General features: G+C 47.8%; 1 protein-coding gene across 1 annotated transcript; it reads right to left on the bottom strand.

The window, feature by feature from the left end:
• Nucleotides 1–531: 531 nt before the first annotated feature.
• On the bottom strand, nt 532–25,988 carry PRSS16 (serine protease 16). The gene is made up of 12 exons (XM_082231173.1): nt 25,799–25,988; nt 17,607–17,797; nt 15,976–16,075; nt 12,382–12,511; nt 11,960–12,083; nt 10,559–10,636; nt 9,200–9,247; nt 8,303–8,575; nt 4,291–4,432; nt 3,488–3,667; nt 2,163–2,308; nt 532–794 (listed from the first exon to the last, which is right to left on the bottom strand). Exons 1-12 carry the CDS (start codon nt 25,872–25,874, stop codon nt 732–734), a joined length of 1,551 nt encoding a protein of 516 aa, XP_082087299.1. The 5' UTR covers nt 25,875–25,988; the 3' UTR covers nt 532–731.
• Nucleotides 25,989–27,949: the final 1,961 nt, after the last annotated feature.

Here is a 27,949-nt window from a genome sequence, read left to right as displayed (position 1 = left end):
GCTTTCGAACTGCTAGGTTGGCAGGAGCAGGGACCGAGCAACGGAAGCTCACCCCGTTGCGGGGATTTGAACCGCCAACCTTCTTATCGGCAAGTCCTAGGCTCTGTGGTTTAGACCACAGCACCACCCGCATCCCCATACCAAGTTATGATTAGGTTCTATTAAACTCTGCTTAGAAAAGACGTTTTCTATTGCTTTGGGAAGCAGATTCCAGCAGACCTCCAGGGAGGGTTTTACAGCTCCCGGTTTTCTACCTTTCGTCGCAAACTTTCTCCCATGCCCCTGGGACAAACAGCCTTTAACCCACAGTCTGCCGCACAGAAACGAAACAGACATTTTTCTCTTTCCACGGAGATACAGCGATGGGAAAAGCTTCGCCATCCCACAAGCCAGACAGCAAAGGAGCAAAAACCAGTAAAAGAAAAAATATATTGGCATCCTTATTGACACTCCATCTTCCACCCGCTACAAAATCCAGCTCCATCGACAGATCATCGTCGTCATATCAACAACAGTGAAGAATCAAGGGTATTAAAAATAAATAAATCTGTATTTGGAAATTGAAGCTTTTTTTAAAAAAAACAACGACAGTCATTTGTGCCGCATAGTTATTTCCCAGGTGATGCAAAGATGTTTTGTGAGTCTCGTAAGACTAGGCAGGAGCAAGCAGTCTTTCTGCAAGGAGAGGCGTAGGCGGTTTGGGCTGGCGAAGCATCTTCTCATCTGGCCCCTCAGCTGCCTTGATTTATCTTTCTCGCTAACTTCAGCCACTCATCAACCTGCAAGGAGATTTGCTGTAGGGAGGGAGTGGGGAGGGAGAGAAAATAAAGCCAAGGTTGGCCAGGCGCCTAACTAGAATCCTGATTTATAGGCTATGCTCCTAATTCAGGAACAATTGTTTTCATTTTTATTACTGCCGTTGATTTATTAACCACCTCCTAAACCACCATCTCAGGGTACTTTGCACAATAATTAAAAACAAAAACATTTAAAACAAGACCCTAACAAGCAGACATTTTTGGGGAGCAAAATATAAATCAGGAGGGTCAGAATCGAGTGTACATTTCCAGAGTTAACAATAAATATATTGTTTCCGGTACATGAGCCACCACAGCTGCTAGAGGGCCATGAAAATTTGTGCCTGGGGCTTTTTAGACTTGTATTATCTGAAACTTAAGGGGCGCATTGGTTGCCTGATGTAAAATATATTGGCATTATATTTAACTCTCCTACCCCACTACAAGGTTCATAGACCAAGAGGCTAATCTGTGTCCAGGGCAGATGTCTGCCAGCTCCATCTGGTACGCAGGCTGAGACCCTACCTGACCGCAGACTGTCTTGCCAGAGTGGTGCATGCTCTGGTTATCTCCCGCTTGGACTACTGCCATGCGCTCTACGTGGGGCTACCTTTGAAGGTGACTCGGAAACTACAACTAATGCAGAATGCGGCAGCTAGACTGGTGACTGGGAGTGGCTGCCGAGACCATATAACACCGGTCTTGAAAGATCTTCATTGGCTCCCAGTACGTTTCCGAGCACAATTCAAAGTGTTGGTGCTGACCTTTAAAGCCCTAAACGGCCTCGGCCCAGTATACCTGAAGGAGTGTCTCCACCCCCATTGTTCTACCCGGACACGGAGGTCCAGCACCGAGGGCCTTCTGGTGGTTCCCTCACTGCGAGAAGTAAGGTTACAGGGAACCAGGCAGAGGGCCTTCTCGGCAGTGGTGCCCACCCTGTGGAATGCCCTCCCACCAGATGTCAAGGCAATAAACAACTATTTTACTTTTAAAAGACAACTGAAGGCAGCCCTGTTTAGGGACGTTTTTAACATCTGACGATGTATTGTTTTTAATATTTGGTTGGAAGCCGCCCAGAGTGGCTGCGGAAACCCAGCCAGATGGGCTGGGTATAAATAACAAATTATTATTATTATTATTATTATTATTATTATTATTATTATTATATCTTCATAGGAGGAAACAGAACTTTCCTAAAAGGGTTCTGCACTCTAATTCTTCCCTACATTGTCTCCAGCCTGAGACCAAACAGGTTAGAGGAAGTGGAACTTCCTGAAAAAGGTTGTAGATTCCAAGCTATTATTTTCCCCCATGCCACCCCCTATCCCCAGAACATTCAAGTGAGAATCTCCCGGCCGCTCTCACCTCTTTGGCATGGACAAGGGGCAGTGGGTCCCGAGGGCTGGGTGTCCTCATGTCAGCGCAGTGGGATGTGCCATTGATTAAAATGGCCCGTTCGGAGCGGGACTGGTTCTTGAGGACACTCAGTGCGTGCCAAGGATCAATGTCACCTGGGGAGAGAAAGCAGTGATCAATCACCGAGGAGGAGAGAAAGTAATCTGATTCGCAAGTGTGATCCAATGGGAGAGGCAGATCTCAGAAGCTAACTTCTGATGCCAGGATGGGGGAATCTATGCTGCTCCTATGAGCTCGCTGGAAAATGTGTTGTGGCTCTACTCAGAGTAGACCTATTGAAATTTATGAACATGACTCAATTAGGTCCTTTTATTTCAATGGGGCTACTGTGAGTAAAACTTAGTTGGGCGCAACCCAATGGGTTTATTCGTATATCCGCCTCAGATGACACCCCCCCCCCTTGGCTTAGATTTTGAAATGGAATTGCGTTGTTATTATCTCTTGTTCTGTCCGTGCAAAAATGGAACTCACAGAAGTGGAGGAGGAGAAATGGAATCATAGGATTGTAGAGGGTCCAACCTCCTGTGATGCAAGAATCTCAACATACATGATCATAAATCATATATGAACATCATGCATGACAAATGACCACCCAACCTCTCCTTAAAAACCTCCAAGAAAGAAGAGTTCATCACCTCCTGAGGGAGTCTGTTGTTGTTGTTTTCAGCAATAAAATCGCAATATAAAAAAATAGAAAATTCATAATAAAAACAAAAACATCCCAATACCCCCCTTTCCACTACACATTTTAAAAAGGTACTGGATGCCAATCAGCCTGGTTAAAGAGTCCGTTCCACAGACAAACGGTGAGAAACCCTACACACCCCTCACAGTGAAGGGGGAAATCTGCCTCTGAGCATGTGTAGAGCGCTTTTCTCCTCGCTAACAAGCAATCACAACCAGCCACATAAATACAGTGGTACCTCTGTATACGAACAGGATCCGCTCCAGAGCCCCGTTCGCATCCCGAAGCAAACACAACCTGCGTCTGCATGTGCCGTGATTTGCCGCTTCTGCGCATGACGTCATTTTGACCACCTGCGCATGTGCAAGCAGCGAAACCCGGAAGTAACCGATTCCGTTACTTCCAGGTCGCTGCAGAGCGCAACCCGAAAGCGCTCAACCTGAAGCAACTTCAACCCGAGGTATGACTGTATTTGGTTTGACAAAACGGAGCTCTCCATAGGCTTCAAGTTGGGGGTCTCTCCCTCTCTCGCAACTATGCGCTGCACACTGGTGTCTGGGAGGGCCCCACATCTCCCCACCCTCCATACCGTTCACGAAGAGGACACGGCTGGCTTTGGGGCGATCGGCCCCATAGTAGTCGTTGGTGAAGGACACAGCCTCCTGGACAGCCTGAGAGGGGATGCCAAAGACCTCTCGGCAGGTATCAAGCTCAGTCGTCAGGTTCATGAAGCGGGAGAAAAGGCAGGCAGGATCGTCACAGGTTTGGTCTAGAGTGAGAGAAATAAAGCACAAAGGTAAGGCTGAGGCCACCTTAATTCACGGGGAACAATGCAAACAAGAAATCCCACACTTGGTTGGACTCAGAAGCTCAGGGGTGGAGGTCCAGGACAGGGCCTTCTCTGGGGCAGCCCCCAAGTCAGTGGTTCTCAAACCTTTTCCCTCTGGGTCACAATTTCAGATTAATTTGCTTGCACCACACCAAATCTTTTCTCGATACGTTGGGAAACAAAAAGAAACAGCTCCCAAACGTGCTTGCTTTGTAGCACAGAGAACAACTACTTTATAATATGATCGTGGGGCAGCCAGAACAAAGCAGTGCAGATACACAAGAATGTGAGGGATTCCCAAAATATAATTATAAACGAGCCTCTTACCTATGTACCTTAAGTATGTATGCAAGTTCAATGAGAGGCGTGAGCTCGCTTTTTTGCCAGGCAATCTCATTTAGATTAGGTCTGATTTGAGACAAACAAACTCTCAACTCCTCACCAACACAAATAATCCACCCCAGGACCTTAGGGTGAATAATAATAACAACAACAATAATAATAATATGTGGAGGAGGAAGAGGAGGCGGAGAGCAGAGGGCAAAATGTTAACTCTCACTTACAGTATCCGAACTCTGTACATGTCTGGAAGTACCATTGCCTGATGCCCACGCCTGTCGTGGAGATGGATGTGCTGCGCAGCTCCTTCAGGGCCTCTGTGTGATTGTTCTGTGTGCACGTCATGTTCATGCCGTCCAAATACACCTTTCAAAAAGAAGAGAGGTGGGCGCAATGCCCAATTTATATATAAGCTAAACAAGCTATAGCTTAGGGCCCCACTCTCTTGGGGCCCCCCAAAAAAGTTAAAGGAAAAAAAACCATGGACATACATTTCCAAAATATAAGATAAAAAACAAATAAAATAAAACCTACCCACAGCAACAGCGTTTTGTGTTGTGTAGGCTCCTATTTGTTATGTGCAAATGGCTTTAGATACCTATTAGGTCCATAAATTACCATATACAGTCAAACCTCGGGTTACAGACACTTCTGGTTGTGTTTTTTTTGGGTTACAGGCCCGCCATAACCCGGAAGTACCGGAACGGGTTACTTCCGGGTTTTGGCAGTTGCACATGCGCAGAAGCACCAAATTGCAACCTGCATGTGCGCAGACGCGCCGCTGTGGGTTGCGAACGTGCATCCCGCACAGATCACATTTGCAACTGAATCGTCCATTGTAGCATATATTCAACACAAAAACAGCAACAATTTGTTGTTGACAAAGGACAGCTGGACATATAAATGGCCTCATTGCCTTCAGTAGCTGAGGGCCTCATCAAACCTAAATCCGGCCCTGGGTGGGCGATACAATGGAATACTTTTTGAAGAGAGACTCAGCCTGTGTGGGCAACCATACGTAGAGGACGTTTGCCGTCACTTGCTACAACGTCCACTATATACGGACCCAAGAAACCGATTCACAAAACCCCTTTTCACGAAGGTAACAAATCTAACCAGAGGGTGAACTGGCTGCTGAATGATGACTCCGTGACTTACCGTATTTTTCGCCCTATAGGACGCACTTTTTCCCCTCCAAAAATGGAGGGGAAATGTGTGTGTGTCCTATGGGGCGAATGCAGGCTTTCCCTGAAGCCTGGAGAGCGAGGGGGTCTGTGCGCACCGACCCATCTCACTCTCCAGGCTTCAGAAGAGCCCCAGCGCCAGCCCCACAAGGTCGGGGGACAGAGGGAGGCGGAACGCTGCCATCCCGCTGTCTCCCTAAGTGGTTTGGAGGCTGACGGCGGGGAGACCCCGCCGCCAGCCCCGTAAGCTCCGGGGACAGCTGGGAGGCACAGCGCATCTCCCCGCTGTCCCCGGACCTGATCTGAAGGCAGGCAGCGGGGAGAAGAGCGCTTCTCCCCGCTGCCTGCCCCGCAAGCTCTGGGGACAGCTGGGAGGCGCAGCGCGTCTCCCCGCAAGCTCCGGGGACAGCTGGGAGGCGCAGCGCATCTCCCCGCTGTCCCTGGACCTGATCTGAAGGCGGGCGGCGGGGAGAAGAGCGCTTCTCCCCGCTGCCTGCCCCGCAAGCTCCGGGGACAGCTGGGAGGCGCAGCGCATCTCCCCGCTGTCCCCGGACCTGATCTGAAGGCGGGCGGCGGGGAGAAGAGCGCTTCTCCCCGCTGCCGGCCCCACAAGCGCCGGGGGGGGGAAATAAACATTTTTTCCTTTATTTCCCCCCAAAAAAACTTGATGCGTCCTATGGGCCGGTGCGTTCTATGGGGCGAAAAAGACGGTATAAGGTGGAAGCTAGGAAGTCAATTGCAAAGGGGACTCTTGAGATCTAAATCTGCACATTTTATTTTAGGATTGCATTTTATTCTGTTTAATAAGGAATTCAGGTGGATTGGATCATGGTTTTACTGTCTATGGAGCAACTACTGTTTTTGTATCACCCATCTTCTTTGGGTGATGAACCAATGTAAAGGTGAACCACACCTATACAATAAATATATAAGAAAATAAGAGGAGTTTCAGTCCCAGAACGGCTGTTGCACAGACCCAGAGGTGGCCAAGGAAGTGCCTTTCAGACGCCGCTGCAAGTCCAGGACTCCCAGCTCAGCTAATGGTCAGCGATGGCACAACAGGAAACAACTGAAGACATTTTTGGCCTGGAAAGCTTTTCCAGCTATGCTAGGGGTCTCCATCTGGGTTATTTTTAATCTATCTATTCCTTTTTAAATTGTTTAATGTTTTTTATAATATTTTTGCACGGTACCTTGTGATATAGCGATTCAGTTGTTATTATTATTATTATCATCATCATTATTAATTCCAGAGTGGTTTCACGGTCAATCTCTCTTCACAGGAAAGAGCTAGGGAATTGTAGCTCTGTGAGGGGAATAGGGGTTCTCCTGGCAACTCCCAGCAACTTTTACACACTTTGGAACTCCCTGCATCGTGAAATCAGTCAGGTATCTTTCATTGTACTCTTTTTGGCGCCTACTAAAAACATTTTGTTGGTTTGTTTGGTTAGGCAAGCCTATCCAGACACATGTGTTTTGCTCTGAGCCTATCATTTACTGTATTTTTCGCTCTATAAGACACACCAGACCACAAGACGCACCTAGTTTTTGGAGGAGGAAAACAAGAAAAAAAATATTCTGAATCCCAGAAGCCAGAACAGCAAGAGGGATCGCTGCGCAGTGAAAGCAACAATCCCTCTTGCTGTTCTGGCTTCTGGGATAGTTGCGCAGCCTGCATTCACTCCATAAGACGCGCACACATTTCCCCTACTTTTTAGGAGGGGAAAAGTGAATCTCATAGAGCAAAAAATACGGTACTTTCTGGCACGTTTTGGGGAGACATTTCTTTTACAGTTGGCGCTCGGGTTGCGAACGTGATCCGTGCAGGATGTACGTTCGGAACCCGCAGCGTTCACAACCCGCGTCTGCGCGTTTGCACGGGTTGTGATTAGGCACTTCTGCGCATGCGTGACCGCCGAAACCCAGCAGTAACCCGTTCTGGTACTTCCAGGTTTCAGCGGTCCACAACCTGAAAAAAACGCAACCTGAAGTGGCTGTAACCTGAGCTATGGCTGTATTCTATTCTTTTTTGTAAACTGCTTTTAGATTCCCCCCCCCCCACTATAATCAAGTTTATATAAACTTTATGAAATAAAATAAAGTCCTTTTGTTGTTGTTGTTGTTTAAAATACGCTCATATCGCGATAAACATGCCGTGGGTGCCTGCACAAAACAGCTGCCGAGGTGCGAGTCCAGATAGTAATACTAATAATAAATAATACTGAGAGAGGAAGAGTTTGGATTTGATATCCCGCCTTTCACTCCCTTTAAGGAGTCTCAAAGTGGCTCACATTCTCCTTTCCCTTCCTCCCCCACAACAAACACTCTGTGAGATGAGTGGGGCTGAGAGACTTCAAAGAAGTGTGACTGGCCCAAGGTCACCCAGCAGCTGCATGTGGAGGAGCGGAGACGCGAACCCGGTTCACCAGATTACGAGTCCATCGCTCTTAACCACTACACCACACTGGCTCTGAAAAGGGTGGAGGAGAGATTGGTGACTTGTAGACGCAGTCTCTGCTTGCTTGGGAGGGGGGAATCCTGGAGAGGAGGGGACTTAGTCAGCTGTGGGGAAGTGCCACTCAAAAGTCCACTCAAAAGTTAAGCCCCACTGGCTCTCAGGTAAATGGGTATTAGACTGCACCCGCAATGTTGCTTTCAGCTTTCTCTGCCCATGCAATGAAATCTGGATTCATTTGCGGAGGAAGAAGAAGGTGTTTGGATTTGATATCCCGCTTTATCACTCCCTGAAGGAGTCTCAAAGTGGCTAACATTCTCCTTTCCCTTCCTCCCCCACAACAAACACTCTGTGAGATGAGTGGGGCTGAGAGACTTCAAAGAAGTGTGACTGGCCCAAGGTCACCCAGCAGCTGCATGCGGAGGAGTGGGGAAGCGAACCCGGTTCACCAGATTACGAGACTACCGCTCTTAACCACGACACCACACTGGAGTTGCAGCCCAGTCATTCTCTCGTTCTAAACAAAGGAAAAGGATTGACACAGCTCCTCAGTCCGGTCCCTAGAAAGGTCTCCTGCCCACCGAGACGCAGGCTTACGTTGTTGGCAGCCATAAGTCTCCGGTAGGCAGAGCCAGTCTTGTTGTTGGTCATGACACGACAAAAGTTGGCGATGGTGCTCCACTCCATGTATTCGTTGTTGTACTGCACAGCCAACATGAAGATGTCAGCCAGGTTGGATACCAGCTCCACGCAGTCGCCGGAGCCCTCCAACTCCTGGCAGGAGCGGAAGTCCTTTGCCAGCTTGGCCCAGGCTCCATCTTGCACCAGGGCGTCCACAGCAGAGAAGCCGTCAGCCACAGCCTCCATGCACTGCGAGGCAAGCAAAAAGGAAGGTGAGGACAGGAACTTCGAAAAAAAGAATGGGGTAATTTTGTAATTTACTTAGGAGACCATTGTAAGCAGATGAAAACATTGGCATGATTTTAATCGCACTTGTAAAAAAAACTATGGACAATTTAGATGGATAAAAAATGTGGATAATGGACTGATATGCAGTTGTAAATATTGACAACTGGAGGGGATGGGGGAAAGCCTTAAGATTCAGAGCAATCTCATTATGTGGATTTTTAATCGACTTTGTTATTATTTGATCCTGACTTGTTTTTAGGAGGTAATTTAATTATTGTTTGATTTTATACCAATGTTATATATCTGATGTTAGCCACCCTGAGCCCAGTCTCTGCCAGGGCGGGCGGGATACAAATAAACTTTTATTAATTATTAATATTAATATTATTCTTCGTTTATTTTTTCTGAAATCAAATAAATAATTCTTTTTTAAAAAAGGAAACATAAGGGGAGCACACGACAGGCGGCAAAAAGCAGGGATGCGTCCGCACTATGCATTTAAAGCGTTACAGAACCACTTTTAACGGTTGCACTTTGCCACACGGCCAAAAAACGAGTCATTTGGGAAAATATTAAAAACCCCACCTCTTTGGAACCACCGACCACTGGATTGGACAGACTTGCGGCAACAACCTGGAGAGGAAGAAGTCAAAGAGAGATAGGTGAGGGGGGGATAAGGACGAAGTTGTTAAGTCACATGGGGTTTCAGGCATGATGGGAACATTACATTCGAATGTGATGATTCACACTGTGCTATTAATTCCAGCTTTTTCTTCTTCACTATTTGGGGGGAGGAGGAATAATTTCCTTTCGAGTCAAACTGGCGATATTTGGACTACAACTCCCATCAGCCCCCGCCAGCACTGATGGGAGTTGTAGTCCAAATATCTGGAGGCCCTTCCGGTTGACCGAGGCTGAGTTCAACCACGGGCAAACTTTTGGCCATCGTGTGGTCATCAGTATTATTTTTTTAATGTATTTGTATTAAAGATTTTCTTAATTTACAAAACTGTGTGCAATGACTTTCTCTCATATCCCCCCCCCCCCATGTAACATTTTAACAAATCAGTTTCATTTGTTGACACAGTAGGAAGAATAGGGGGAAAGAGGTGGCGGGGGGGGAGATGAGTGGGGGTGGGGTCAGGTGGCGATGTTTCTATTTTATTTAATAAATGTGGTGGTTTGGTGTCAGCGTTGCTTGTGCAGGTTCTCTGCTGTTCATTTGTGTTCCTTTGGTGGTGAGAGAGGTTGGGGTTGGCCTGGGGTGTGGTTGTTCATTTGTGGTTGGCGGCGGCGGTCTTTGTTTTCATGTGTGAGTGGGGTGGGTGGGTGGGTGTTTTGGGTCAGGTTAGCCATATTGATTTGTATGCTGTTGGTGGATTATTGTCAATGTCCTGTTGGGCTGTGTGTGTGATAAATGGGAGCCATACTGGGGTGAAGGCGTCTTCTTCTATTTGTCCCCGCGTCAGTTTCAGTTTATTGGTTAATTTTTCTAGTAGGGCTGTTTCCCATACTATTTGGTACCATTGGTCCATGCTTACTCCTGACATGTCTCTCCAGTGTCTGGTTATGATGTTTCTGGCTGCTGAAAGTAGGTGGGTTATGAGTTCTTTGTGGTGTAAGTGGGCATTATTGTCTTGGAAGATGTTTAGTAAGGCCAATTCTGGGGTGATTTCTAATACTTGGTTGGTTATTTTACATATTTCTCGTATGGTTGTTGGATAGTTGAATAGTTGGATTTTGGGGCACTCCCACCACATGTGGAGGTATGTGCCTGTGGAGGTGCACCCCTCTCCAGCATTTTGGTGAGGTTCCTGGGCGTATTAACACTAGTTTTCTTGGTATTCGGTACCAGTGTGGTCATCATTTGAGAGGGCCTCAAGGAGCTCTGAGGGCCATCCCCAAACTCAAAAAGACCACCTGGTTTCTTCGCCAAGAACTCACCATAAGGTAGCCTGTGAAATCCAGCTGGGCTCTGACGGGGGCAGAAGAAGCAACAGCAGCAAAGACCAGGTGGGGAAACTGGAACAGAGAGAGAGAGAGAAAAAAACTGGAAGTGTGGATCCAGAATTGGCCTCTGTAGTCACTTACGGACTCACTTTTGAGACTGTGTTCACGGAAGATGGAGAGCAAGCTGTGAAGCTTTGTATAATCAGCAAATGTCCAATTCTGATGTCCAACTCTGAACTCTGCTGAACAGTGTTTCCAGATAACAACTACTGTTTTGTTGAATTCTTCATCAGCCAATTAGTTCAACACTCGTAAGTAGAAAGATATGTAATTTCTTCATTAACCAATCTTTCGTCGAATAGATCGCATGAGCACTGTTCCAGAGTATTTAATTCACAGCTTATAAGGTCCTTATAAGGTCTGTATAGTTAAAGCTATGGTTTTCCCAGTAGTGATGTCCATACAAGTGAGAGCTTGACCATAAAGAAGGCTGATCGCCGAAGAATGGATGCTTTTGAATTATGGTGCTGGAGGAGACACTTGAGAGTCCCATGGACTGCAAGAAGATCAAACCTATCCATTCTTAAGGAAATCAGCCCTGAGCGCTCACTGGAAGGACAGATCCTGAAGCTGAGGCTCCAATATTTTGGCCAACTCATGAGAAGAGAAGACTCCCTGGAAAAGACCCTGATGCTGGGAAAGATGGAGGGCACAAGGAGAAGGGGACGACAGAGGACGAGATGGTTGGACAGTGTTCTCGAAGCTACCGGCATGAGTTTGACCAAACTGCGGGAGGCGGTAGAAGACAGGAGTGCCTGGCGTGCTCTGGTCCATGGGGTCACGAAGAGTCGGACATGACTAAACAACAACAACAAAATTCACAGCTTGCTCTCCGTCGGGTAAAGTCTGGCACTGTAATTCATTTAAGGACTTTCAGAGACTTCCGTTTGTTAGTTTTGATGTTCTGAATTATTCCATAAAGTTTTTCACATTGTTATTGTTTCTGGCCATCGTGTTGCTTTTAATATTGCTGACTCATATTTTGCAACACAGGGGTTTGTTTGTTTACTCATGCAACCAGCCCATACAGAATGTAGGCACCCTATATATAGAAATGAGCAAACCAGTGATATTTTAGGGATCAGGCTAGCAGGCAGGGCCCATGACTTACATCCTAGGAGCCTATACAACACAAAACACTGTTGCTGTATGTAGGTTTTATTTTATTTGTTTTTTATCTTCTATTCTGGAAATGTACATCCAGGTGTTTTTTTCCCTTTAATTTTTGGGGGGCCCCAAGAAAGTGGAGCCCTAAGCTATAGTTTGTTTAGCTTATAAGTAATTCTGACACTGTCCTGTTCCTATTGGCCCCTACTGGAGATCTTGTGGTCCCACCTTGAGTCTGAACCAGGCAGACAGCGAGCCAGGATAGGAGCCTCCGAAGCAAATCCAGGTGTTGTTGGACGTCAGGTTGAATTTCTGGGTGACGAAGTGGTGGAAGGAGGCCAGGTCAGACAAGCTGCAAAAGGAGACGGCAGAACTTTGCAACCAGATGCGATCGACTTAAGACAACTTATTTATGCATGCCACAACAGCGGCAAGAACGATATACGCTCAAAAATGGGAAGGAGGCAAGATGCCAACAAAAAGATGCCAAAGGCTTATAAAAATGACAGAGCAAGCCAAAATTAGAGATTAAAAATGAAGGAAACGTTTTTGGAGGAATGGAAGCGTTTTGTAAAATATTTAAAGAAAATGTTACGGTGTTATGGAAATGCATGCAGGGTTTGCAATACGAGTCACAGGTGCCAACTCACGCTTGCTGGCTGGACAAGAACTGAAGGTTGTGATCCTGCAGCCCATCGGGATTGATGCTGGCCCCATAGAAACGGTGTTCGAGGGCCACCACCAGAGCTCCGTACTTCTGGGCCAGCTCTACGTGGTGTCCTAAAACCGGAAAGAGAAACAGGGGATAGGTCTCACTCTGGCCACCTTCACACCATACGTTTAAAGCGCGGCGATACCACTTTAAGCAGTTGTGGCTTCCTGCAAAGAATTCTGGGAGCTGTAGTTCGTTAAGAGGACTAGGAGATCCTGCCTGCTGCCCTCACAGAGCTATAATTCACAGAGTTCCCTAGGAAGAAGGACTGACTGGGAAACCACTCTGGGAATTGTAACCCTGGAAGGGGAATAGCAGGCCTCCTAAGAAGTCTAAGCACCCTTAACAAACTACAGTTCCCAGGATTCTCTGGGAGAAGGCCTGCATGTTTAAAGCAGGGTTTCCCCAAACTTTGGTTTCCAGCCGTTTTTGGACTACAATTCCCATCATCCCTGACCGCTGGTGCTGCTGACTATGGGCTGATGGGAGTTGTAGTCAAGAAACAGCTGGAGACCCGAGTTTGGGAAACTCTGGTTGAAAGTGATTTGATAGTGCTTTAAATGTATTGTGTAGATGGGGACCTTCAGGTTCGGAGACTACAGAGGATAGGAGACCCCTATTCCCTTCCCGGAGCTACAATTCTCAGAGTGGTTTAACATTTCAACTTTCTTCATAGGGAAGAGCTGGGAATTGTAGTTCTCCTGGCAACTCTCAGCACCTTTAACAGACGACAGCCCCCAGAGTGGTTTTTTTTTTGGGGGGGGAACCATAATTGTTAAAAGTGGTTTTAAGGTAAAGGTACCCCTGCCCGAACGGGCCAGTCTTGACAGACTCTGGGGTTTGTGCGCCCATCTCACTCAAGAGGCCGGGGGCCAGCGCTGTCCGGAGACACTTCCGGGTCACGTGGCCAGCGTGACAAGCTGCATCTGGCGAGCCAGCGCAGCACACGGAACGCCGTTTACCTTCCCGCTGGTAAGCGGTACCTATTTATCTACTTGCACCCGGGGGTGCTTTCGAACTGCTAGGTTGGCAGGCGCTGGGACCGAGCAGCGGGAGCGCACCCCGCCGCGGGGATTCGAACCGCCGACCTTTCGATCGGCAAGCCCTAGGCTCTGTGGTTTAACCCACAGCACCACCCGTGTCCCAAAAGTGGTTTTATAGTGTTTTAAATATATGGTCGCCCAGAGTGGCTGGGAAAACCCAGTCAAATGAGCGGAGCACAAATAGTAAAATTATTATTTATTCTTATTATGTTGTGGATGCAGCCTGAAAGCTGGACAGGAGAACAGCAGCGCTTTGCATACCAGCGATTGCCAGCAACTGGGAATTAAAGCTTAAACGTTGACAAAAGACGCATGGACACTGTTATGTATTGAAGTTCTCACCCTGGCCACCAGGAGTATTGTGTAAGTAGTTTTCACTCAGGTCCGTGTCAGTTACTTTAGGCGGGAAACCCTGGGTTGTTGTTGCTACAATGTTGACAGCCGGCTGCCTATAAAAGCAGGCCGGCTGAGCTGTTTGCTGTTCAGTTCTGTTCCAGCTTACAAATAAAGAGCTGCTTTGGAGAAATCGCTGTGTCGTCTGATATGTTCGCCCACAACTTAACACTGGCGGCGAAGGTGGGATCGATAGACAACAGAGCACAGCCAGATGTGGCCACCCTCTGAGATAAGCTGAATCACAGAGCTGAAACACTGAGCGAAATCATGGAGCAGAACCAATTCAGAGCTGACTGTTCTGGCTAGAGCACTGTGTTCCATCCATCGCCTCCACGTCGGCATCGGGACCACGGCTTCACTTGTGCCTCTACCGCCGTTTGCCCCAGCCTCTGAATCATGGGACTCCTACTTCGCTCAGTTTGACTGCTACCTCCAAGCAAATGAGCTGACAAGAGGGTCTGTAGAGCAGAAGCGGGGCCTCTTCCTCAACATTTTTGTGGCCCCGAAGTGTTTGCGACGGCCCGAGCATCGGTTGTGCCTCTAGCAGTCCAGGCAGCACCTTGGGACACGATTCAAGAGAAGCTCCGCAACCACTACGCCCCAAAGCCGTCCAAGATTGCTGCCCGCCATGCGTTCTACCATCGGAACCAGGCAGAGGGGGAGTCAATCAACAACTACATCACCGCCCTGCAACAGGCTGCAATGCACTGCGAGTTCCAAGACTTAGACGATGCCCTGATGGATCAAATTGTCTGCGGGGTCCGGGACATCCGTCTGCAACGGCATCTCCTCGCCAAGCCAGACCTCACGCTGCAGAAAGCCAATGAGGAGGCCGTGGCCTCAGAAGCTGTTGAACTCTCCGCCCAGGAAATCCACAAGGCCAGTAGACCGTATTTAAAGTACTATGTTGTTGGACATGTAACACTGTTGGTCCAATGGAAGTATGTGAAATGTAACCGATATGCTTTGTGCCTAATTGAACCATTACGTGTAGTGCTGTATATAAGGAAACCATTACGATTGTAACTAACACCTTATCTCGGTGGGGAGGGGTGTTATGTATTGAAGTTCTCACCCTGGCCACCAGGAGTATTGCGTATGTAGTTTTCACTCAGGTCCGTGTCAGTTACTTTAGGCGGGAAACCCTGGGTTGTTGTTGCTACAATGTTGACAGCTGGCTGCATATAAGAGCAGGCCGGCTGAGCTACTGGCTGTTCAGTTCTGTTCCAGCTTACAAATAAAGAGCTGCTTTGGAGAAATTGCTGTGTCATCTGCTATGTCTACCCACAATTTAACAGACACCATTCACAGGAATTTGTGACAACAAAACCATCCTAGCACTGGTGCAGGAACTTTGTACGTCCTCAGGGTTGCTCCGTACACCTTCAGTCAATCCAGGGCAGAGCCTTGGGCCCTGCAAATGCGGTTGAAGGCGAAGCTCTAGCAAGTCCCATCTCAAAAAAACAGTGTGGCATAGTGGTTAGAGTGTCAGGCTGGACCTGGGAGTGCAGGGTTCAAATCCCTGCTCAGCTAAGAAGCTCACTTGGGCCAGTCACTGCCTCTCAGTCTACCTCACAAGGTTGTAGAGGGGATTAAATGAGGAGGAAGAGAACCACTGTTATGTACTGAAGTTCTCACCCTGCTCCGTGATTTCACTCAGTGTTTCAGCTCAGCTCAGAGAGTGGCCGCTCTGATGTCCATCGATCCCATCCTCGTCGCCAGTGTTAAGTTGTGGGTGAACACATCAGACAACACAGCGATTCTTGAAACAGCTCTTGTTTATTCAGAGGCCAGGCCAGAACTGAACTGAAGGGTTCAGCCAGCCTGCTTATATAGAGCTCCAGTACAACGTAACTGTAACAACTTTCTGTAACTATCCAATCACTGAACGTCACTTTCGATCCCTTATTTGCATATGTGGACCTGAACTATCTACAGTATCCCCCTGCTGGCCCAGGGTGAGAACTTCAGTACATAACAACCACGGATGCCACCTTGGGAGAAGAACGCGGGGTTGAAATGCCATGAATGAATGACTATGTAAGAGACCTTGTTCCCCAATCTCCGCAACTGAGGTGTTGCCTGACACCCACCTGCCAGCACATCAAACACCGACAAGGCAGACTCGCCCCCGATGAAGAGGAAGACCGGTCCGTCAGGGCGTAGCCAGAAGTCCTGGTTAATCCAGAATCGCTGTGAGTTTTAGGGAGGTAAAGAAGAGAAGGAATATCACTACGAGTGAAAGGGACTCCCCCTCCCCAAAGCATGACTCTACAGAGGTGGTGGGCTTCTCTAAGGTAAGGTTACCAGATTTTTTTCAATGAATCCGGGGACACTTTTCAACTTCGATGGATTTCGTATGGGGACTGATTTGTAAATCTGGGGACTGTCCCCGGGAAACAGGGACGTCTGGTAACCTTAAGGCAACATTCAGACAGCACATGTAAAGCATAATAATGATGATGATGATGATAATACTTTTATAATGTACAGTGGTACCTCAGGTTAAGTACTTAATTCGTTCTGAAGGTCCGTTCTTAACCTGAAACTGTTCTTAACCTGAAGCACCACTTTAGCTAATGGGGTCTCCTGCTGCTGCCGCGCCGCCGGAGCCCGATTTCTGTTCTCATCCTGAAGCAAAGTTCTTAACCTGAAGCACTATTTCTGGGTTGGTGGAGTGTGTAACCTGAAGCGTATGTAACCCGAGGTATCACTGTATATAAAACAGAGGGAACAATCATCACAGCAGGTGAAAATTAAATGATGTGGTGGATGTGTAAGGTAGTAAAAGCATTCTGGGAAATGATATATAATGAATTGGAAAAAATGTTTAAAATAACTTTTTTAAAAAAAAAAAACCCTGAAGCTCTTCTTTTAGGAATTCTAGGTGCCGAAATTCCAAGGGAGCAGAAAAGACTATTTATGTATATGTGCGGACGCTATTAGCCGAGAGATGGAAAGAAGATAAAGTCCTTACCAGAGAAGAATGGCAGATCAAGTTGATGGACTATGCCAAAATGGCAAAAATGACCGGAAGAATCAGAAATCAGGAGGACCAAAACTTTAATAAGAAGACGAGTTTGGATTTGATATCCCGCCTTTCACTCACTTTTAAGGAGTCTCAAAGCGGCTCACAATCTCCTTTCCCTTCCTCCCCCACAACAAACACTCTGTGAGGTGAGTGGGGCTGAGAGACTTCAGAGAAGTGTGACTGGCCCAAGGTCACCCAGCAGCTGCATGTGGAGGAGCGGAGACGCGAACCCGGTTCCCCAGATTACGAGACTACCGCTCTTAACCACTACACCACATTGACTCTAAGAAATGGGGGAAATTTATAATTTATCTTAAGGACCGTTGTAAACAGTTAAAATCGTTAGTGGGATTGGAACAACACTTGTAGTGTAATGATATAACTTTGGATATAATGGAGATACAAAAATTTGGATTCTTATAAAAGATGCAGAAGGAAAGGACGAATAATAAGACCCACAAAGGGGGAAAGGGAAGTCCAGGAGATTCTCTTGAATGTCATTTTTATATTTTATGTTGTTATGTGAATGTAAAATTTTAATCTGGAAAATCAAATTATTATTTTTTAAAGAAAACTAAAAGATGAAAAGCAAAACTATAAAAAAGGCACGTAGAACGAGTGGCTGCACATGAGTTGAAATAATAAACCCAAGTAAGAGCCATTGATGTTGCCAGATCATAGAGCATCTCGTACCTGGTTGTAGGTGCGCTGTTCCCGCCGGTTGAAGTGGTCCAGGGGCTGGCGGATGAAGCTCTCGAGGGGAGCGTCCCACATCCCTGGGACCAGGAACCGAGGCAGCTGTCTCAGGCGAAGATACGCCTCCTGCATCGCGCGCTGCTCTCGCTGCTTCAGGACCTGCTGGCGGAACAGCCAGAAATTTCTGCCTGGAGGGGAAGACACCGAAAAGACGCCTGAAGTTGTGCACTTCTGCATAATGCCAGGCTGTCACCGATCACATGCATCTTGGCATTTAGACAGCCCAATGCAGGCAATTGCGGCTATTCAATGAATGCTCAGGAGTCCGGCAGCACACAGGGTTATTATTACGGCACAAGCATTTGTGGACCAGCCAGCTGATGGGAGCCATAGTTGAAATACAGTGGTACAGTGGTGCCTCGCAAGACGAAATTAATCTGTTCCGCGAGTCTCTTCATCTAGCGGTTTTTTCGTCTTGTGAAGCAACCCTATTAGCGGCTTAGCGGCTTAGCACTATTAGCGGTTTAGCGGCTATTAAAGGCTTAGCGGCTATTAAAGGCTTAGCGGATTAGCGGCTAAAAGGCTATTAGCGGCTTAGCGGCTTAGCGGCTTAGAAAAAGGGGGGGACGGAAAAAAATCGGAACACTCGCAAGACGTTTTCGTCTTGCGAAGCAAGCCCATAGGGAAATTCATTTTGCGAAGCAGCTCAAAAACGGAAAACCCTTTCGTCTAGAGGGTTTTCCGTCTTGCGAGGCATTCGTCTTGCCGGGCACCACTGTACCTCGGGTTACAGACGCTTCAGGTTACAGGCTCCGCTAACCCAGAAATAGTATCTCGGGTTAAGAACTTTGCTTCAGGATGAGAACACAGGTACCACTGTACCAGACTTTTAGAAAACATCTGAAGGCAGCCCTGTTTAGGGAAGCTTTTAATGTTTAATAGACTATTGTATTTTAATATTTTGTTGGAAGCCGAACAGAGTGGCTGGGGAAACCCAGCCAAATGGGCGGGGTATATATAATAAATTATTATTATTATTGTACCTCAGGTTAAGAACTTAATTCGTTCTGGAGATGTGTTCTTAACCTGAAACTGTTCTTAACCTGAAGCACCACTTTAGCTAATGGGGCCTCCTGCTGCTGCTGTGCTGCTGGAGCACGATTTCTGTTCTCATCCTGAAGCAGGAGGTACTATTTCTGGGTTAGAGGAGTCTGTAACCTGAAGCGTATGTAACCCAAGGTACCACTGTAGTTGTTGTTCTCTTTGACATCTGGTGGGAGGGCATTCCACAGGGTGGGTGCCACTACCAATAAGGACCTCTGCCTGGTTCCCTGTAACCTCACTTCTCGCAGGGAGGGAACCGCCAGAAGGCCATTGAAGCTGGACCTCAGTGTCCGGGCTGAACGATGGGGGTGGAGACGCTCCTTCAGGAGGACACCGTAACAAAAGATGCACCAGACTCTTTGCTTGTTTTTGGACAACAGACCAACGCAGCTGTCCTGCCAGAGCAGTGGTTCTCAAACTTTTTTTTCTCTGGGCCACACTTTCAGAACAAAAAATTGCTTGTGCCACTCTAATTTTTTTTAATTTATAAGAAATACACTGGGAAAAAGGAAATGACTCCCAGCAGTGCTTGATTCATAGTATAGAGCCCTACTTTTTAATAATATGATCATGGGGCACCCCAAAAGTATAAAACAATGCAGTGACTTAAGAAGATGAATCCAACTAAACATCAGGAAAAACTCAGGGTCCCTTCCAACTCTACGATTCTCTGATTCTATGAACCATTCCCAAAATATAAACAAGCCCTTATATATGTACCTTAAGTATGTGTGCAAACTTAACCAAAGGTGTGAGCTTGTTTTCGCTGGGTAATCTCATTTATATTAGGTCACGTTTGAGACAAACTAGGCACAAGGAAGGCATGCTCTTGCTCTCGTTTTGAAAAAATATCTATCCATATTCTAAAAATACAATTACTTTGATACTATGCTATACTACACGGAAATGTTTAAAAGTTTCATGGATTGTCTCTGAATCTTCTCCCAAAGAATTCTGGGAAATGGGCATTTCCCTGATCTCACCAATCTACGATTCCCAGCACTCTTCACAAACAACAGTTCCTAGGATTCTTTGGGGGGAGCCATGTACTTTAAATGCATAGCGTTTCCACGGCCTTAGTTGGAGATGGCTTGAAAGAGGAATTGCTGTTTGTGATGCATATGCTCGTTTTATTCCTGCGGTAGTTAAAAATGTTTGCCGGCGTGTGGTGTTTGGTTTTTTGTTCTTGTATTCTACCCAAACCTCTCTGACCTCCCCTGCAACAATTTTTGGGGGGGGAATTTGACAAGAAGCAAACACTCGGTCAAACCACATTTGGGGAACCGAAAGCGGCTGATGAATATCCAAAAGGGGGGTTGTGCTTCGCTGCTTCTCTATCAAGCAGCACGCTAGCAAACGTTCCGGCGTCTTGCTCCTGTGAAACAGAAGACACAAAAGCTGCAGAGTGCACAGCGTCAGTTTCCTGTTTGCGAAACGCACACGCAGGACCGCATTTGCCTCGCAAGCAGAAACGCAGAGTCTCAAGGTCTCTGGAAGGCCAAGAGGCTGCTCCTTCCAGAGTCCATCTGAAGCGTCCCAAGGTGAAAAGTATCCCATTAAGACTGACCCCTGACCCTTGAAAATTCCTACACTTCAAAAGATTGTGGGTCCCTTTTGCCCAAATGGGTCAATGGAAGAAAAACTCTTCTTCTTTTTTTGAGTTCTGGTTACAGTGGTACCTCAGGTTACAGACGCTTCAGGTTACAGACTCCGCTAACCCATAAATATTACCTCAGGTTAAGAACTTTGCTTCAGGATGAGAACAGAAATCGTGCTCTGGCAGCCTGGTGGCAGCAGGAGACCCCATTACCTAAAGTGGTGCTTCAGGTGAAGAACAGTTTCAGGTTATGAACGGACCTCCGGAACGAATTAAGTACTTAACCCGAGGTACCACTGTATCCCGCTTGGACTACTGCAATGCGCTCTACGTGGGGCTACCTTTGAAGGTGACCCGGAAACTACAACTAATCCAGAATGCGGCAGCTAGACTGATGACTGGGAGCGGCCGCCGAGACCACATAACAACGGTCTTGAAAGACCTACATTGGCTCCCAGTATGTTTCCAAGCACAATTCAAAGTGTTGGTGCTGACCTTTAAAGCCCTAAACAGCCTCGGTCCGGTATACCTGAAGGAGCGTCTCCACCTCCATCGTTCTGCCTGGACACTGAGGTCCAGCTCTGAGGGCCTTCTGGCGGTTCCCTCATTGCGAGAAGTGAGGCTACAGGGAACCAGGCAGAGGGCCTTCTTGGTAGTGGCACCCGCCCTGTGGAACGCCCTCCCACCAGATGTCAAAGAGATAAACAACTACCTGACATTCAGAAGACATCAGAAGGCAGCCCTGTTCAGGGAAGTTATTAATATGTGACATTTTAGTGTATCTTTCATCTTTGTTGGAAGCCGCCCAGAGTGGCTGGGGAAACCCAGCCAGATGGGCGGGGTACAAATAAATTATTATTTATTTATTTATTTATTTATTTATTTATTACATTTATAGACAACCTTTATCTTCCAAAGATCTCAAGATGGTCTGCCCAAGGTCACCTGGTGAGCTGAGTGGGGAATTCACTCGATCCCAAAACATCTAGGAAAATAGGAATGCTTCCTTAAACCAGATCAGATCACTGCTTGGTGTTGTCTACACTGACTGGATTTCAGACAGTGGTCTCTTCTCTCCCAATCCTACCTGGGGATGCCAGCTACCAAACTGAGAACCTTCTCCATGATGTTCTGCTGCTGAGCTGTGGCCAAAGGGCAAAGGGCAACAGGCTGGAGAAGGCTGACAGAATATGGCAACTAAAAGCAGCTCACTAGTAGTTCCCAGAATCATAGAGTTGGAAGATTGTACAGACAGATCTGCACATTCGGCCACAATGAGGAACTGAAATTTATATGCCCCTGCATCCAAAAATATGTTGTTGAGCAGTACTATTTCTCTAGAAAAAGAGCTAGCGGAACTCACCATGAATGCCTCCCTTGTTTTCTAATAATAATAATAATAATAATATTAATATTAATAATAATTTATTGTTTATACCCCACCCATCTGGCTGGGTCCACCCAGCCACTCTGGGCGGCTTCCAACAAAACACTAAAATACAATAACCTATTAAACATTAGGCTGCCTTTAGATGTCTTCAAAAAGTCTGGTAGTTGTTTTTCTCTTTGACATCTGGTGGGAGGGTGTTCCACAGGGTGGGTGCCACTACTGAGAAGGCCCTCTGCCTGGTTCCCTGTAACTTTGCTTCTCGTAGCGAGGGAACCGCCAGAAGGCCCTCGGAGCTGGACCTCAGTGTCCGGGAAGAACAATGGAGGTGGAGACACTCCTTCAGGTCTACTGGGCCAAGGCCGTTTAAGGCTTTAAAGGTCAGCACCAGCACTTTCAATTGTGCTCAGAAACGTACAGTTGTACCTTGGATCCTGAACGCCTTGGTACTCGTCCATTTTGGCTCCTGAAAGCCACAACCCAGAAGCAAGTGTTCCAGTTTGCGAACGTTCTTTGGAACCCAAACAACTGACATAACTTCTGCAGCTTCCGATTGATTGCAGGAGCCTCCTGCAGCCAATCGGAAGCCGCGCCTCGGTTTCCAAAAGTTTTGGAAGTCGAACGGACTTCTGGAACAGATTCCGTTCGACTTCTGAGGTACCACTGTAATGGCAATCACCCACCTGAGAGGTGCCAGAACCCAGTTTTGCCAAGTTCCAGCTGGGGGGGAAAGCCCTGCTTTTGAACACCCCCCATCTTCTGCATCAATGGCCAAGAGACCATTCCCTTTGAGATAATGGCTGCACACACCCCATTTTCTCATTCACGGCTGTGTATATTGGCAATTACTGGCCAGGGGAGCATATCTGACCGTGGCTCATGCCAAAATTAACCCCCCAAGTAAGAGAAAAGAAAGAAAGAGTTTGGATTTGATATCCCGCTTTATCACTACCTGAAGGAGTCTCAAAGCGGCTAACATTCTCCTTTCCCTTCCTCCCTCACAATAAACACTCTGTGAGGTAAGTGAGGCTGAGAGACTTCAGAGAAGTGTGACTGGCCCAAGGTCACCCAGCAGCTGAATGTGGAGGAGCTGGGAAGCGAACCCGGTTCACCAGATTACGAGTCCACCACTCTTAACCACTACACCACACTGGCTCTACACCACACTGGCCCTAGTAGGGTCGGATGTGATGCCATGGTGTTTTTTGAAAGCTCAAGTGTGCATGCAATGTGGATGCTTCCTTGAGGGTGACTCAAAACTTATTATAGGGTGAAAAATCCAAAGCGCCTTATTGAGAAGTGTAGTCTGGAGTCTTTATGAGTTACAGCACATTGTGCAAAAAAAAAGAGCTTTTGATGAGGGATAATTGTTGTGCATTTTGAAGGGGACACTCTCCCGGTCTTTATTTCAAGGTGCAGGAACAAATACAGCTCTTTCTGTTTGGTGTTGAATAAGCAACAGGGACCTAGAAACCAACCTCAAAGTTGCTTTGAGAGTATATATAGAGAGAAAGGTAAAGGGACCCCTGACCATTAGGTCCAGTCGCGGACGACTCTGGAGTTGTGGCACTCATCTTGCTCTATAGGCCGAGGGAGCCGGCGTTTGTCCGCAGACAGCTTCTGGGTCATGTGGCCAGCATGACTAAGCTGCTTCTGGTGATCCAGAGCAGCGCACGGAAACGCCGTTTACCTTCCCGCCGGAGCAGTACCTATTTATCTACTTGCACTGGTGCACTTTCAAACTGCTAGGTTAGCAGGAGCAGGGACCGAACAACGGGAGCTCACCCCGTCACGGTGATTCGAACCGCTGACCTTCTGATCGGCAAGCCCAAGCGGCTCAGTGGTTTAGACCACAGTGCCACCCACGTCCACAATATACATAAGCAACTAACAAATGTAGCAATGACAACAATAATAATGTTTTCTTATGTTTTTATGTGTGTTGGAAGCTGCCCAGAGTGGCTGGGGGAACCCAACCAGATGGGTGGGGTATTATTATTATTATTATTATTATTATTATTATTATTATTATTATTAAACTTCCATATGATCAAGAGCCTGGGGCATGCAAGGAAAGGCAAAAGTATTTGGGGTTAGTTAGTGCAAAGGGAAAATGATAACAAAGGAGGGGTATGACAAAGGTTTGGAAAATTATATGTGGCATGGAGAGGGAGGGCAACGCATAGGACTAGAGGAAGCTGCCTTGTACTAAATCAGACCACTGGTCTATCTAGGTCAGTACTGTCTCCTACACTGACTGGCAGCATCTCGCCAGAGTTTCAGGCCCTTCTGGGATTAAGTAACCAAACAAACCCCTGTGTTGCAAAGAGAATGTCAGCAATGTCTAGGCAACACGATGACCGTGTACATACACAACAGAGCAGTGACTACATTATTACATGAGCACTGTTCCACAGCACTGGATATTTTCCTTTACATACATTCATTCGAAATAAGATGGATTTATGAAGCAATTCTATATCCTCCCACCACGCTGACGAAGAATTCTACGAAACAGTAGTCAATATCCGGAATCACTGTTCAGTGTTGGACATCATATTTGCTGAATACACAAAGCTTCACAGCTTGTCTTTCATCGTACAAAGTCTGGTACCTCGCTTCATTTAAAGATTTTCAGAGACTTTGAAACTCAAGATTTCATTTTGGACCTGTTATGGTTTGAAGGAATTCTATAAAGATTGTCTATTGCGTATGTACATGGCCATCGTGTTGCCTAGACATTGCTGACCTTCTGGGATTAAACCTGAGATCTTCTTCGTGCAAAATCAGGTGCCCTGCAGCTGACCGCTTCCACGCCACTCTCTCCCAAAGCTTGTTCTCCAGGTAACTCAGTGAAATGGATTGGCGTTGGATTTAGGAGAGAGGAAAAGGGAGGGTTTCTTCACATGGTGAATAATTAACTGATAGAATCAACTGTCACAAGACCTGTCCTCCTCCGGCTGTCTTTCGCAATCAAAATAGCCTCCTTGAAGGCGATTTGATCTGGGGAGGGGGTGAAGATAAGAACATGCCCCCTGACTAGGATCCAGGGTGGTGTCATCCCAAAATTTAGGACCCCCTCCAGACTGATGATATACGATATCTTTATTGTCATTGTCCCATACAGAACAATAAAATTGAAAATCTATTTTATTTATACCCCGCCCTCCCCGGGCTCAGGGTAGCTAACACTAGTAAAAATTGCAGTAAAAACATAATGGGGGGGGGGGAGAAGAAGAAGGGGGGAAAGCCATTTAAAATACAGGTTAAAATGCAATTTAAAATGCAGCCTCATTTTAAAAGTAGACTATAGATCACATAAAGGGAGGGAAACATAAGGGTCAAACTGAGTCCAAGCCAAAGGCCAGGCAGAACAGCTCTGTCTTGCAGGCCCTGCGGAAAGAATCTCATGGGACAGAGCGTTCCACCAGGCTGGAGCCAGTGTTGAAAAGGCCCTGGCCCTGGTTGAGGCTAATCTGACTTCCTTAGGGCCCGGGAAGTCTAAAAGGTACAGGGACCCTGACCATTAGGTCCAGTCGTGGCCGACTCTGCGGTTGCGACGCTCATCTCACTTTATTGGCCGAGGGAGCCGGCGTACAGCTTCCGGGTCATGTGGCCAGCATGTGGTGAACCAGAGCAGCGCACGGAAACGCCGTTTACCTTCCCACCGGAGTGGTACCTATTTATCTACTTGCACTTGACGTGCTTTCGAACTGCTAGGTTGGCAGGAGCAGGGACCGAGCAACAGGAGCTCACCCCGTCGCGGGGATTCGAACCGCCGACCTTCTGATCGGCAAGCCCTAGGCTCTGTGGTTTAACCCACCCGCGTCCCACCTTAAGGTCCTCCGCGGGGCATACCAGGAGAGGCGGTTCCAGAGGTACGTGGGTCCTAGGCTGCATAGGGCTTTAAAGGTCCAAACCAGCACTTTAAACCTGACCCTGTACTCCACTGGGTATAGCACAGGATGAACGTGATCCCCCAGCATGGACCCCGTAAGGAGACTCGCTGCAGCATTCTGCACCCGCTGGACTTTCTGGGTCAGCTTCAAGGGCAGCCCCACGTAGAGCGAGTTACAGTAAGATGGAAGGACGGTCACTCACCTGCCTGAGCCAGAGAGAGCAGTGCAAGGAGCAAGACCCCCCAAAGGAGCCTGGAAGGGGAGGGGGGTGAGGCCATTTCTCCCCCAGCTTCTCCTGATTCACTTAAACCGGGTCTAGCAAAGCTGCCGGGTGCGGGAAGTGTCTCTCAGCCAAATTGAAAGAAAAAGCAAAGCAAAATTCCCCTTTATTGGACTCGCCTCACATGACCAGCTGCCCTCCCACCCCGTGATTTCCTTCCTTCGCAAAGTTCATCAAGGGCGTCCAAGGAGGAGCTTCGCAATGGTGTGTTGATTTTTTAAAGTCCCCTTTGCGCCCCCGCCCCCTGCTCCTTTTCCTGCCTCCCATCCTCGTACTGGAAGACTGCGAGCTTTTATTTTTTAAAGAGAATGCGCTCTGGGGACGTTTCTCCCCATCACTTTTTTCTTTCTTTCTTTTCTGGGCCCCAGTGCTCAGTTTCCACGTGGCGGACAGCAGCTTCAGACGCCCCGGGATCAAAGGAGAAGGGTGTGGACTTGGGGAGGTGTGGATTGGAGAGAGAGATCTGGATCCAGCGAGCAAGGCGATCCTTAATGCTTTGTGAGCTGCCGTGCAGCGCTGCCGGGGGGGAAGCAAAAGACCAAGAGAAAGGGGGGGGGCAAACAAATCACGACAGATCACAGGGATCTTCTTGGAGCCGGGAGTGCAAAAAACGAAGCGTAAAAAAAGGAGGGTGTTTCGTCAACCCAGATCTCTCGCCCCTAGGTGGCACCACAGACGCGCCCAAATCTTGCGCCTCCGAGCGCTGACCTTCATCCTAAAACTGCATTTGTTCGCGTTCATTCCCCTCTTATGTTCAGCTGCCAGCATTTAAATTGTAAGCTTCGCGGGGCAGAGACTGGGTTCTGCAAACTCAAAAGGTCACCAACGCAGACGGCGCGTTAAAGCGTAATGGCGCAGTGGCTCCATGTTTTCTCCTCTTGCTTGTCCGAAGCTGCAGTGCTTCTGAAATGCCAGTTACTGTACTGGGAATCGCGACTGGGAAGAGTTGCTGCTGTCGCCATCTGGTCCTGCTCATTGGTTTCTCCATGGGGGGCACCTGGCTGGCACATTTGGAGCAGAGGCGGACTGAGGGGAGCGCAACTGGGTCGCCCACACCAGGCAGGCGCAGAGCCCTAGAGGGAGCCACCACCATAATAATAATAAATTTTATTTATACCCCGCCCTCCCCAGCCAGAGCCGGGCTCAGGGCGGCTAACACCAGTACAATTACAGTAAAAACATAAGGGGGGGAACCAATTTAAAATACAGGTTAAAATGCAATTTAAAATGCAGCCTCATTTTAAAAGTAGTCCATAGATCAAAACCATAAGGGGAGGGAAACCTAAGGGTCAGACTGAGTCCAAACCAAAGGCCAGGCAGAACAGCTTTGTCTTGCAGGCCCTGCGGAAAGATGTCAAGTCCCACAGGACCCTGGTCTCTTGTGACAGAGCGTTCCGCCAAGTCGGGGCCAGTACTGAAAAGGCCCTGGCCCTAGTTGAGACCAATCTAACCACCTTGCGACTTGGGACCTCCAAGGTGTTGTCATTTGTGGACCTTAAGGTCCTCCGCGGGGCATACCAGAAGAGGCGGTCCCGTAGGTACGAGGGTCCAAGGCCGCATAGGGCTTTAAAGGTCAAAACCACCACCTTAAACCTGACCCTGTACTCCACCGGGAGCCAGTGCAGCTGGTATAGCACTGGATGAATGTGATCCCGCGGCAAGGACCCCGTAAGGAGCCTCGCTGCAGCATTCTGCACCCGCTGGAGTTTCTGGGTCAGCCTCAAGGGCAGCCCCGCGTAGAGCGAGTTACAATAATCAAGCCTGGAGGTGACCGTTGCATGGATCACTGTGGCCAGGTTGGGGCGGGAAAGGTAAGGGACCAACGGCTTAATACGGCGGAGATGGGGAAATGCCACCTTTGCTGTGGCTGCAACCTGTGCCTCCATGGAAAGGGAGGTGTCGAAGGTTACAATGATGTAGAATGGGAGGCGAAGGCAGGGAGGGGCGCTGAAGGCTGGCGTCATGTGGCCCAGGGTGCCACTGAAATTGGAAAGCCCAAAGTCCGCCCCTGCTGTGAGAACAGGACCCTGAAATAGAGGAGTACCCTTTGTTCTGATAACAACAGGCCTCTTC

This window comes from Podarcis vaucheri (genome assembly GCF_965113315.1).
Source record: "Podarcis vaucheri genome assembly, chromosome: 7".
Lineage (NCBI taxonomy): Eukaryota > Metazoa > Chordata > Lepidosauria > Squamata > Lacertidae > Podarcis > Podarcis vaucheri.
Note: the sequence above shows the minus strand (reverse complement) of the source record. Positions and strands in the feature narration are given on the sequence as shown.

Excerpts from the sequence above, each read along its gene's own strand:
- PRSS16 (XM_082231173.1), bottom strand. The coding sequence starts at position 25,874 with ATGGCCTCACCCCCCTCCCCTTCCAGGCTCCTTTGGGGGGTCTTGCTC. Across the intron at positions 12,084-12,381 it reads TTCTTGTCCAGCCAGCAAGC|CTTGTCTGACCTGGCCTCCT; the intron begins GTGAGTTGGCAC and ends CTCCTTTTGCAG. Across the intron at positions 4,433-8,302 it reads GACTTATGGCTGCCAACAAC|GTGTATTTGGACGGCATGAA; the intron begins GTAAGCCTGCGT and ends TCTTTTTGAAAG.